Raw genomic sequence first — 13399 nt, 5'->3', positions numbered from 1 at the left:
AATTTGTAATTATTTACTAATTTTGTAAATGTATTTTCCATGTATACTTTATGACGTAATTTTTCGATTTGATCAAGAACGTAAACACAAGCCAACGCTGTTTGGTTATAGTGGCCAGTTAGTTCAATGCTATTTTGTGTGTATAAGACAAACGTGTACAAACTTCAAAAAATTATATGTAATCACAACAGCAAACTTCCATTCAGAAACATTTTGTAAGAGCCGTGCTTGCGGAAGTTCTGCTTGACTCTCTTCATTACCGCTTTCTGGGTCTAATTCTGACTCAAACTGATACGGCAATATTGACACCATTATTTACATTTGACCGGAGCACATGCAACTGTCGCCCGTAAAGGTAATGGGCGTGAAGTTTCCGGACAATGTGCAGTACGCAGTTTAGCCAATCACAACACACCGGCCCAACTGACCAATCTGAGCCCATTGCCTGTTTCTGAGGGAGTGGTTTCATAGAATCAGGAAGTCAACCGGTCGTTCAAATGACAGAGGAGAAAGAGGCTTATAATAAAGGTGAAATATATGAAAAATAAGGCGTTTTTTAACAAACGAAACACGAAGACATGTTATATTGCACCCCATAAACACAATCAAGCAAAGAAAAAAAGCAGTAAACCACCCCTTTAATAGTTTAACTGTAAGTTACCCTACCATATACCGCAAAATATTATCAAATTTATGTTTTTTACAAGTAAGAAGTATGAATTACTGAATAATTTGCTGTAAAAAAAAAAACAGCAAAAGGACATCCCAGATGTCTATGCATGACACATCACATATGGTTATATTTTATTTAACCTTCATGTTGTGTTTTGGTCATTTTGACCCATTTGAGGATTTTCTTTTTTCACGAAAATGCTAATGTTATCACATTGGACTAAAAATGACTGACTTTGCTCCCATAGGGTTTTTTTCCCCCTCCATCTTGTTACACTTGTTCCTAGTCAAAGACGACCAACCTACAAAAAAAATCTTATATATCTCTTGCTATATTATGCTATATTAATCACCAAATCTTGGATTAAACCTTTTCATGAACTTGTTTTATTTCAATTAGTACAGGTTTCATGTACTTGATTATGTTATATGTACGCGTTCTTTTTGTAACTGATTGATCATAAACTTCAATAATCTGAGCTTATGTAACTTTGAGTGAAAACTTTCAGTTTTTGAATGAAAAAAAAAGTATTATTTGTGGATAATTTTGACAATGTTCACTCAAAAACTGAGGTGCATAAGAGGGGCCAAGATGTGGTAATAATAATATAGAATAATGAGAAATTTACAAGCAATTTTTCTGTAGACAGGTCATTTTTGATCAGGAACACCAAATTTGGTAAATAAATAAATAAATAAATAAATAAAAATCAGTGCAGCACAAAAGTTAAATTGTTTCTTCTTGTATTTGTTATCAGTAATGTACATCATGTTATTTTTTGTTGCATATTCTGTTATTAGGTTAACATTTTTGCACTGTTAGTGTTATGTGTATTATCCTGCTAGTGTTTTGTTTTTGTGTATAACCCTGTGCACTGTCTATAGTCCACTTACGACAAACTCTGAGTCATGATGATTCATCAGGCTTTCTATTGTACCACCTGTATTATTAATTTGGTGGTTTTCGGTACATTTTAAGATAGTTCAAGTAGCTATATTAACATTATATCACTCACCGTTATAAGTTGTAAAACAACACACAGGCACCAATATACCATCCTACAATAAATGAAACATTGTCATAGTGTTTTTACGGTGAGTTTCTGGCATCCACAGCTGCCAGGTTTTTTTTTTTGGTTTTTTTTGGAGCAAATTCACTTTTTTACTGAAGGTTTTGCAATAGATTCAAATCACTCTCTCACACACATGTACATACACAACTTCTTATATTAGCAACAGAAATGGAATTAGTCCATTCAATCCCGTGATTGTGCACATTCAGACGTAACACAGTTTCCTCAAATCACATTAGCAGAGCACACAGCAAAAAGAAAAGAAAAACTCTAACCACTTTATCCTCCTTGAGTCATGCAGTCCAGGAAGCAGAGAGTGAAAGACAAGCAAACAGAGGTAGTGGGGGACAGGAGGAGGGTTGGAGGTGGAGGAGAAAAAGTGTGAAATTAAAATTGAAAATAAATGGTGAGAAATGGAAAGAAAGAGTGTGTGAAAAAGAGATGGGGAGAGGGAAGAGTGGGAGGAAAAAGTGTTAGTGAAGCAACCGAGTTTTCTCTTGTGCGTCAAAACAGACATATGCATAGAGAGTGACAAGGGCAATCAAAGATGCTTTAATAATTGTCATTTTAATACATGTTAACACTGAACTGTGGGTGATTGAAGGTTTGTTTTCTATACATAACAACAGACATGTCCAACAATGGTCATGTATGGCTCTCTGGTAGAGATGAAATGTGAGAACAGAACTGACACCTCTAGACATGTTCTCCACTCATACCCAAATGAGAGCATCACAAAACACAGATGAGGGGTCCAAGCAGCCTCACAGGATGCTTGTTCAACACTGTGAGGCTTCGCTGAATCTGTGCCTGTGCATCATATTCCTTAGACAAATTGTGTTTTATTTAGGAGGTCTGTACGTGACTTTGTCTCTGTAATGCCCCCAACAGGGAAACACAAGAACTACAGCTGTGCTCTGTTGCAGCCTTGGCCTTTCAAGGTATTGATTGATCCTGGGTGCTGGCTGGGAGAATTTGACACCAATTGATCTTTACCATGAGAATTCTCAGAAGAAAATCTTAATCTTGACCATTAAGAGGACATGACATTTTTGATTAGCATAAAAGCGAGTCTGAGTGATCAAGGCTGGGGCAGAAACCCTTGACAGGATGGAAAGCACATAAAAACTCTACAGATAATCTACCTCTGTTTGTTATATACACATATACAGTAAAATGCAGTTTAAGAATTATGTACACAGCAATACAGAAATTCTGGCTGATACTAAAAATAATTATTTTCATTTAATGGCTGATATAATTTATTTATATAACCGATATGTAATTACGTTAAGTGAATTTGGGCATTTAGGCATCACAGCATGTACACATTTGAAATAAAGGCTCTTTATTGCCATTGATGGTTCCATGAAGAACCTTTAAGATCCATGGAATCTTTCTATTAGCACAAAACGTTCTTTTAAGTGGAAAAAGTTTTTTCAGATTATTGAAATGTTTGTTTAAGAACTAATTACTGAAAGGTTCTTTGGGGAACTAAAAATGGCTCTGCATCGCAGAATTTTTACGTTTAGGAGTGTTCATGTACAGTGTACAGTATGAAAGATAGATTAATTTTCCTTGAAACTTGTTCTGAAAAATACTGTTTCAATAAGAAAATAAGTCCTCATAATAACAGACGAGGAACCTCTGGGATGCTGTTAGATAATTCTTTAAAAAAAAAAAAAAACTGGTTAGTTCATTTGCTTCAGAGTTATAAATCAAGTTAACATGTCTGGTCTGAAACAGAATTTACTATGCCTTTAAAAACGATAATAAAGATTGGTGTAAACTCATTTTTAAGCACAAACGCATGTTATATTTGCTCACCAAATCAAAAATTTTAAATAGTTTGGCATATTATTTTTCTACTAAAAATTACAATTTTGTCATCAATTACTCACCCTCATGTTGTACTCATAAGTTTTTTTTTCTAATTATATAATGATAAATAAAACAAAAGATATTTTACAATAAACAATATTTTTATTAAATCAGAGATTTCTGTCCCTCCATTGCAAGTCAGTTCCACCAAAATGTTGATATATTGTCAACAGTACGAGAACTGGAAGCACAGGAATCTTTCAGGTTTCATTAAAAAAATGCTTCATTTGTGCTTAGGAACTACACGAGGGTAAGTAATTGATGACAGAATGTTTAAAAAAGTTAGTTCTAGATGATGATCTAAATCTTAAAATGAAACGGCAGAACAATTAAGCATCTAATATCAGCTTAAAATCAGCAATACAGACCAATTATTAATATGATACCAATATATTGTTCATCCCTAATGTAAACACCATTATAGGGTTGAGCTGCCGTAATATGCTTTATGTCATATCAACAGTAAATACAGAAAACTGCTTTTAGAGCCCCACTGTTACTATTCCTTATTGAAAACTTTGAAATGGACTATATGTGACAGTAGGGGACCTCACCCAGCTGGGCAGGACGGAACTAAGGCAGATTGTTGCTCAGCATGCCCAGTGAGATGAGTCCATTCTCAGGTAAGACACTCTAGAGGAGGGGGGGGCGTCTTTAGAGACAGCAGGCAAGGATGAGATCCTAAAATAGACGCTCGCATGTTGTGCTGCTGGAAACAGTCCCACACATTATCCTGCTGGTTCTTAGCAAAGTCAATGAAGATTTCACTCAAAGAAGAGCCTTTATAAAGCTCAGAGGAGCTGTGGGTGGTTTGGATTCGCAGTCCAAATCTGTAGACTTGTGCAGATAGGAGAAACTGAGATTAACTGTTCGGATTCTGGATTTGGACTCTGTAATCGCTCTGAATTGTATGGTTTATACAGATTCAGCAAATTCCCCATCAGGGAATCAACCAAACAACCGATATGTAGTTACAAACAGAAAGGAACGCTCAAGCAAGCATAATAAAACAAATGAAATGGAACTGACAACATGGAGGATGAGTGGAAAAAAGCAATGAAAGTCTCTCAGTGGGTTCTTACGTTATTTGAGCGCAGCGACACTCTTCCCCCACAGCGGGCGCAGAACTTGGTCTGGCAGTAGGAACACAGATGCCCACAGCCATCTGCAAACTTGGTCTTACGGCAGATGCCACATGTAGGTGCATCATCTTTATGGACAGCCTGCTGTCGTTTCGTTTCTGCCCCAATCTTCCTCACCTGCTCCTTATAACTCTCAAACTGCTGGTGCAGTGTCCTGATAGAAAATAAAAGAGGGAGAAAGAAAGAGAGAAAGGGGAAGCATTTGTTAGTTTGTTTGTATTGTTAGAAAAACTGTTATCTACAACTAAAACTACTACAGACGATCAGCTAAAATTGTCATTTTCCAGATAAACATGAATGTATCCTGACAACGTGTATGAACTACTGGGGTGATGTACAACATCATATTATATCCAAAATTTATCAAAATTTATCTGAATTGTAACCTAACTCCACTTTGTTTGTCTTCTCCCTTCACTGGAATAAAAATAAACTGTTAATGAATTGCCAATGAGGCGCTGCTGTCTGCTTTAAAAAGATGGGGCTTCGTTCCAGAAACATTTCTCAAAGGAACATCACATTAGCATAAAAGTTCTCTTATAGCAAGTGGTTAGCAGCTCTAATGACCACGGTAAAGACATTAAGCCATTTACAATAGATTCCCCTGAAAAAAAGACACAGCTCATTGTAAATTGTGAATTCATTGCACACATTTCTTTGTAAAAGTTGCCTCCAACGCTATAGGCAGGTAACCAAAAACGTTCATCCTCACCTTCTACCCAATATCCCCCAGTTTTGTTCAACCCCATTAAATGTAATATGGTTACACTGCAAAAATCATTCTTCAAGAAAACAAAACTGCAAAAGCAAGTGCAAAGCATCACCTCTGTTTGTGGCGAACAGCCATGATCTGCGATTTCCTTTCAAAATCCCAAACCTGCATAAAACAGCGACTCCAGAATCCACTGAAACTCTCTAATAAAAGCACACTTCCCACGACTTCTGGTCTCCATGACCGTAAATGCTAGCGTTCTCTCTTGCTTGAGCACATTTGCAGTTTCCCTTCTGGAATCAGACAGCAGACTGCAGTCCCAGGTATCTGGATGGAGGTTGTGACTTTGGGGAGTCTTGGCCAGTGATGCTATATTACGCAGTCAGGATGAAGTGTTACGTGGGAAGTCGAAGGCGTGGCGACAACGATGAATCATTGGCAGAGGAATCAAAGAAAAGAAAAGTGACCTCTTTAAGGTTATGAGTGGATGTGCTTAAGGAGATTTATGGACATTTTATGTGCATTTATACACACATTTAGATCTTCTAAATGAGACAAAAATGTGTATGGATTTCCAGAAGAATGACGATTACAAACATGAAGTTATTTTTCAGGAAAGCAATACAACCACTTATGGGTAAACTTCTTTAAGTTTACTAGAGTTACATTTGAAGATGTTGACCCCAGAGAATGCTGCTGAGGTGGAGAGAGTTGAGTCTTTTGGGTCAATGCTCTCAGCTGGGAACAGCTGTCATGGTAGCAAGGGACCAGGTCTCCAGCCATCATGGAAACACAAGTAAGCCAGCTCTACACCTCTTAAAGAAACAGTTCACCTAATAATGGAAATTCTGTCATTGTTTACTCACTCTATCTATCTATCTATCTATCTATATATATATATATATATATATATATATATATATATATATATATATATATATATATATATATATATATATATATATACATACACTGCATGTATATATATAAATAATATCAGTTACCTTATTTTTCTCATGAGCTACTTTGAGTTTTACTTGAGCCAATTTCCACAAATTTGTATTTACTTAAGTATGACAGATTTAAAACTGTAACCACTGACCATAGTGACTTCAGCCTCTCCTTTATTATCACTGTGTTCCCACATTGCTTTCTCTCTTTTGCCTCCCCTATGATGGATAAGAATAGATTTTAATCTATGAGCTGATTCACTGATCGATACTTCTCTTTCTTTCCGCTGCTCTGTATCTAGTTTCAAATGGATGCAATGGTGGTGAAAATATAGATTTTACTTTTATGAATGAACTTCATTTATAGGCAGTTATAATGAATCTTACAATATTTATATTTTAAGATTGTATTTTTAAATGTTTTTTTTTTTTTTAGTTTTGTGTAATTATACTGATCACTCTACAAACTGTATTTTCCAAGTTCATAGTAATTTATAAATTCACTGAAAGCCTAAATGTCCTCTGCATGGGGGTTGAGTCATGTTTGTGTGGTCATTTTTCTGGTGTGTCCTCAGTGCTGATTCAACTAGACACTTTCAATTAATTTGTGAAACATAAAAAGAGAGAGAGAGAGAGACACCCAGTCAAGGCGGCAGCCGGGAATCAGCAAGTGAGATGGAAATAGTCCCTTTTCTCTGCTCTCCACCCTTTTCTGTGTTGCCCTTCTTGTCTCTCTTCCTCTCCCTATATGTTCTTCCATCTGTCCATCCATCCTTGCTGTCTTGCTCACACCTACTCTTCTGATGTAATCAACGGGTGATAATTACTAGCCAGGCCATGTCTGAGAAAAAGGAGAGAGAGAGCGAGGGACAGAGAGAAATCTTGTGTCTGTGGGGCATTTTAAGGCCATGCATGGATCATAAAAACTAGAGCGATGAGGAGCTGTACAGAAAATACACAAAAACTAGAGGGGAATTTCCTTTTCACAGTTAGCCTTTTTCCTTTTAATTATATAATATTACAAGGGATAGCTTCACACTATTGTGAGTATGATATTGCTTATATACAACGGTTCAAGAAGAAGTTAATATTGTGTAAGTTATATAGACACAAAATTCCAGTTACTGAAGTGTGTTTATTTTTGATTCACCAGAAAACATAGTTAATGTCAAACAATGTCAGTCTACACTGTAGTTCTATTCCTGAATGAATCATAGTTTTGAATGAGTCAGTTGACGAAACGATTCAATGTGTCACTCGGACAGTCACTTATTTTGTTTCTTAATGAATCTGTGGCCGAATTTGGATGAGTATACTACTCTTTTACCTTTTTACAAAAATAATAAGATAAATATGTATTGTTAAGATTATTTTATTTATTTAGATTTATTTATTATATATGTATTTGTTTAATTAAAGCACTGCCTTAGCAATTTGAAGATCGCACTTCATATCTTTATAAGCTTTATTTTGATTCAATAAAGCTTTATAAGCTTTATTATGGTAGTATGAATGATTTGTTTTAGTGAGTAATTCATTGAGTCACTCAAAAAGGTGGTTATTTGTTTTGTACCTGAATTAATGAGTGTGTTTGAATGCATAATGATTCAATGACTCAGTCATACAGACTTTTAGTCTATTACAACTTACTGTCGTATCAACATAACCTGCAAAAATGTTTAGTGAAAAATCCACACTAATGCATTAAGAGTTTATCTGGATCATGTAAAACAGAAGTGGATTGATACAAACAATGAAAAGTCCCAGTGCTGTTGGACTGTATCCTAGCACTCTTGGTGAACTGAATTTGAGCACTGGAACTAGAAGTTTTATAATTATTAATGTTTTCAGTGAAGTTGTTAAATCTGATTTCATCATACACACAAACAAAAGTTTACTATATTTTGGGTGTCCCTATGTTGTGTCTTACTTTCTTGGCAGAATGAGGTCATCCTTTGTTCTCTGATCCCACAAGGAATTTTCTGTCACACAACAAAGTTGAAGGAAAGCTCAAAGTTCTCAAAGGTTTCCTGATGTCTTAAAAGAGTGTTCTTGTCTTTTGGAGTCCCAAATACATCATCTTTTTTGGTCTGCTCCTGGGATTTCGCACAGCTAAGTTACAAAGTTATATGTGTGTATATAGTATATGCACAGTGATATCATCAGAGGCTGCCTTAGAGTTAAAGGGATAGTTCACCCAAAAATGAAAATTCTGTCACCACTTACATAATTTACCCATTCAACTTCATAATATGGAAAATGGACCAGCAATTGTTTGGTTAACCACATTCTTCAGAATATCTTTTGTGTTCAGCAGAAAAAAAGAAACTCATACAAGTTTAGGACAACTTAAGGGTGAGTAAATGATGAGAGAGTTTTCATTTTTGGATGAACTATCCCTTTAAGCAGCTATTTTAGTACTTGTTTAGCCTTTTGCAAAGGTGTAGAAAGACCACAGTTCAACCCTCAGAGCTAACCTCAGTCTGTTCTAACAGAAATCTATTAATGTCTACTTGTATTAGTGTTTCTGTTTTGATCCATTGACCAGCGATGTACTCTATATTGGTGAATCACTGGATCTGGATTTAGCCATATCAGCAAGCTTTTTAACTTTGAACTTTGAAACACAGAACAATTCAGAATCTAATTTAAACCTGAAAATGAGTTTGTACATTTATATTAGGGTTTATGGTTCTTAGTTCTATAGTTCCAGTCTATAGGCCCTAGTTCCAGTCTTTAATCTTTACACTTGAGCGTCTTCAAAAAAATAAAAAATAAATCTCATCATTAGTTACTCACCCTCATGTTATTTAAAACTTGTGACTTTCTTTCTTTCCTGGAACACAAAGGGTGACTATGAGAAGTAGTTTCAGTTATGCAGTTATTCAGTATATACACTGAACAAAATTATAAACACAACACTTTTTTTGTTTTTGCCCCCATTTTTCATGAGCTGAACTCAGACTTTTTCTATGTACACAAAAGGCCTATTTCTCTCAAATATTGTTCACAAATCTGTCTAAATCTGTGTTAGTGAGCACTTCTCCTTTGCCGAGATACTCCATCCACCTCACAGGTGTGGCATATCAAGATGCTGATTAGACAGCATGATTATTGCACAGGTGTGCCTTAGGCTGGCCACAATAAAAGGCCACTCTAAAATGTGCAGTTTTACTGTATTGGGGGGGACCGGGGGGGGGGGTCCGAAAACCAGTCAGTATCTGGTGTGACCACCATTTGCCTCACGCAATGTAACACATCTCCTTCACATAGAGTTGATCAGGTTGTTGATTGTGGCCTGTGGAATGTTGGTCCACTCCTCTTCAATGGCTGTGTGAAGTTACTGGATATTGGCAGGAACTGGAACACGCTGTCGTATATGCCGATCCAGAGCATCCCAAACATGCTCAATGGGTGACATGTCCGGTGAATATGCTGGCCATGCAAGAACTGGGATGTTTTCAGCTTCCAGGAATTGTGAACAGATCCTTGCAACATGGGGCCGTGCATTATCATGCTGCAACATGAGGTGATGGTCGTAGATGAACAATGGGCTTCAGGATCTCGTCACGGTATCTCTGTGCATTCAAAATGCCATCAATAAAATTCACCTGTGTTCGTTGTCCATAACATACTCCTGCCCATACCATAACCCCACCGCCACCATGGGCCACTCGATCCACAACACTGACATCAGCAAACCGGTCACCCACACAACGCTATACACACTGTCTGCCATCTGCCCTGTACAGTGAAAACCGGGATTCATCCGTGAAGAGAACACCTCTCTAAAGTCCCAGACGCCATCGAATGTGAGCATTTGCCCACTCAAGTCGGTTACGACGATGAACTGCAGTCAGGTTGACACCCCGATGAGGACGACGAACATGCAGATGAGCTTCACTGAGACGGTTTCTGACAGTTTGTGCAGAAATTCTTTGGTTATGCAAACCGATTGTTGCAGCAGCTGTCCGGGTGGCTGGTCTCAGACGATCTTGGAGGTGAAGATGCTGGATGTGGAGGTCCTGGGCTGGTGTGGTTACACATGGTCTGCGGTTGTGAGGCCGGTTGGATGTACTGCCAAATTCTCTGAAACGCCTTTGGAGACGGCTTATGGTAGAGGAATGAACATTCAATTTAAGGGCAACAGCTCTGGTGGACATTCCTGCAGTCAGCATGCCAATTGCACACTCCCTCAAAACTTGCGACATCTGTGGCATTGTGCTGTGTGATAAAACTGCACATTTTAGAGTGGCCTTTTATTGTGGTCAGTCTAAGGCACACCTGTGCAATAATCATGCTGTCTAATCAGCATCTTGATATGCCGCACCTGTGAGGTGGATGGAGTATCTCAGCAAAGGAGAAGTGCTCACTAAAGCTGGCTGCACACTAGACGATTTTCAAATCTTAAATGATTTTAAAACCATGGGAGACCACAGACATGAAGACAGTTCAACCGATTTTTAGCCTTATAATCCTCTGAACGCACACACCAGACAATTCAACCAGACCGCGAGACCACACACTTAAAGATTGTAGGAACTATTTCAAAGTGACACAAGATCTCACTGACATTCGCGAGATCAAACGTGACTAGAGAAGAAAAACAAATAGAGGACAATCAACATTGTCAGCTGGCTCTCCTGACGCGCATTCTGTTTCGCAGTGAAAAACAAAGCATAGAAAAGAATATGGGTGATATTCTCTGCTTGTATGTCATGTTTGTGGCTGCCAAGTTTCAGCTGTAGAAGCACGCAACATCCGGTAGGTGACGCTTGCTCGCTCTAATTGGCTATTGCGGGTATCACGTCAGAGGCAGCCCGATGAAGAGTTCGGCGATACTCCGTCTTGATCAGAAGCAGATAAATAATCGTAATGACACCACACAATAGAGGATTTTTGGACAAAATCGCTTGCGACAAGCCACAAAATGGGGCCACACCCCCCGATCATTCGAGGGTGCAAATTGGGCTTAAAATCGGCCTTAAAATCCTCTAGTGTGCAGCCAGCCTAACACAGATTTAGACAGATTTGTGAACAATATTTGAGAGAAATAGGCCTTTTGTGTACATAGAAAAAGTCTTAGATCTTTGAGTTCAGCTCATGAAAAATGGGGGCAAAAACAAAAGTGCAGCGTTTATAATTTTGTTCAGTGTGTATATATGCATATGTATATGTATATGTATATGTATATACGTACTGTATATATAAGCGCTGTCAATCGTTTAAAAAAAATGAACTAATTAATCGCACATTTTTTTCTGGAATTAATCGCGATTAATCCCACCTAACATTAAAGTTTTTACATATACTGTTATATTGCAATAAATTCACATTCAATCTTCAAATTAATGTACAAACAACATAAAAACAGTATATTTCTAATATTTGTTTAATGGCATCTTTTTTTATAACTGAAGGCGAGTATTACTGATAACCAATACTACAGATGTCTCTAGGAAATCGTTCTTTTTTTCCTAATATTTAACCATTGTTTAGCCATTCAACATTACAGTATAATTGTGAGCTATCAATTTTAACATTTATTAGACTTTAAAAAATAACTTATAATTTCAGTGAATTTAAATTAACACATAAACCCATTATAATAAATCTCATATTTTCCTGTGCCCTTCAGCAAGCTGGAAATACACAGAAATTGAATAAACTGAATTATCAAACACTAGGAAATTCTAAATTAAATATAGATGAATCCTTAAAGCTATAAAAGTGATTGATTTCCTCTTTTTTCTTATGTTCTTTGATTAACAGACATCACAGCAGCTGGGTCATTAGGTTATTTGGCTGCTATTACTTTACCATGTTGCGGATCTGACACGTATCTTTCTCGCAACTCTATACCTTTTTTGACTTACTTCAGGTCTTAAAGTTTGATGTGGTCATAAAGACGTTCCGCGTCTAAATAAACACAATTCTTGTCAAGAAAAAAAGAGATAGAGCAGCAGTTGTGAGTGGGGTTGCCAACCCTAGATCCGCCCCTGCGTTAAATATTTTTAACGCCGTTAAACTGAAATTAATCACCTGCGTTAACATGCTAATTTTTACATTTTTTTTATATTGTGGTCATAAGTTTACATAAACCTTGCATAATCTATCAAAATGAAAAAGATAATTAAAAATTCATGTTTTTTTTTTTAATTACTAAAATAACCCAGTTCAGTAGTTTACATATAATTGATTCTTAAAACTTTGAGTCCTTTATTTGTCCTGAAACCCTGAACCCTTTCCAACAATGAATGATGAATTTGAGATACATCTTTTCACACGGTGGACTCATAAAAGCTGCAAACATTCACTATTTCTCACAAGGCAACACAATTTACTTAGAGTCAGGAGTTTTAAGCTTGTTCAAGGCACTAAACAAATTTTTTTTTATTCATTATTACAAAATATTTGGCAAATTCTGCAGGCTGTGCTGTATGTAAATTTATGACCACAAATGTATAAAAAGCCAATGAGCTACATTTAGAGCCATATCTAGAGATCAGAAAATCAGTCTTTTTGACTTGGGCCTGCATGCAACCACCCAGAACACCCTAAAATCTTCACAGCAATGTGCTAAAAACAACTGAGAATACTGTAAGTAATGCCCTAGAAATTATGCAAATGCAAACAGTCAGTTTGGTCTGCCGGATTTCATCTGAGGGAACACTCAGACCCCTGATCACAAAGAAAGTCCTGTAAGGTGGGTCAACTGATTTTTTAGAGACAATAATATAATAGTAAACAACCACTTTTAACACCCTAGCAACCCCATAACAATGAACAAATGCAGTAACCTTTTGCGCAGGCTATTCTCTTTTGGAAAATTTATTGCAAAATAGGAAAATCCTTTAACCACCACTGAAACTACTGTCTAAATTGACAGTAATCCATATGATAAAAATCCACTGTTGTCTCATGTTATTAATAATTATGCCTATGATGTATGATTCCTTTAGGAAAGAC

The 13399-nt window shown here is 36.8% G+C and overlaps 1 protein-coding gene across 1 annotated transcript in view; it reads right to left on the bottom strand.

Moving 5' to 3' along the window:
- The window catches only part of rims1b (regulating synaptic membrane exocytosis 1b), an 81811-nt gene that overhangs the window by 62370 nt on the left and 6042 nt on the right, over positions 1 to 13399 (bottom strand). The window contains 2 exon segments of the mRNA XM_058772055.1: positions 2021 to 2032; positions 4709 to 4922. Coding sequence (XP_058628038.1) covers positions 2021 to 2032; positions 4709 to 4922 — 226 coding nt within the window.

This window comes from Onychostoma macrolepis, chromosome 01 (genome assembly GCF_012432095.1).
Source record: "Onychostoma macrolepis isolate SWU-2019 chromosome 01, ASM1243209v1, whole genome shotgun sequence".
Taxonomy (NCBI): domain Eukaryota; kingdom Metazoa; phylum Chordata; class Actinopteri; order Cypriniformes; family Cyprinidae; genus Onychostoma; species Onychostoma macrolepis.
The sequence above is the reverse complement of the archived record's forward strand: the minus strand, read 5'-3'. Positions and strand labels throughout refer to the sequence as shown.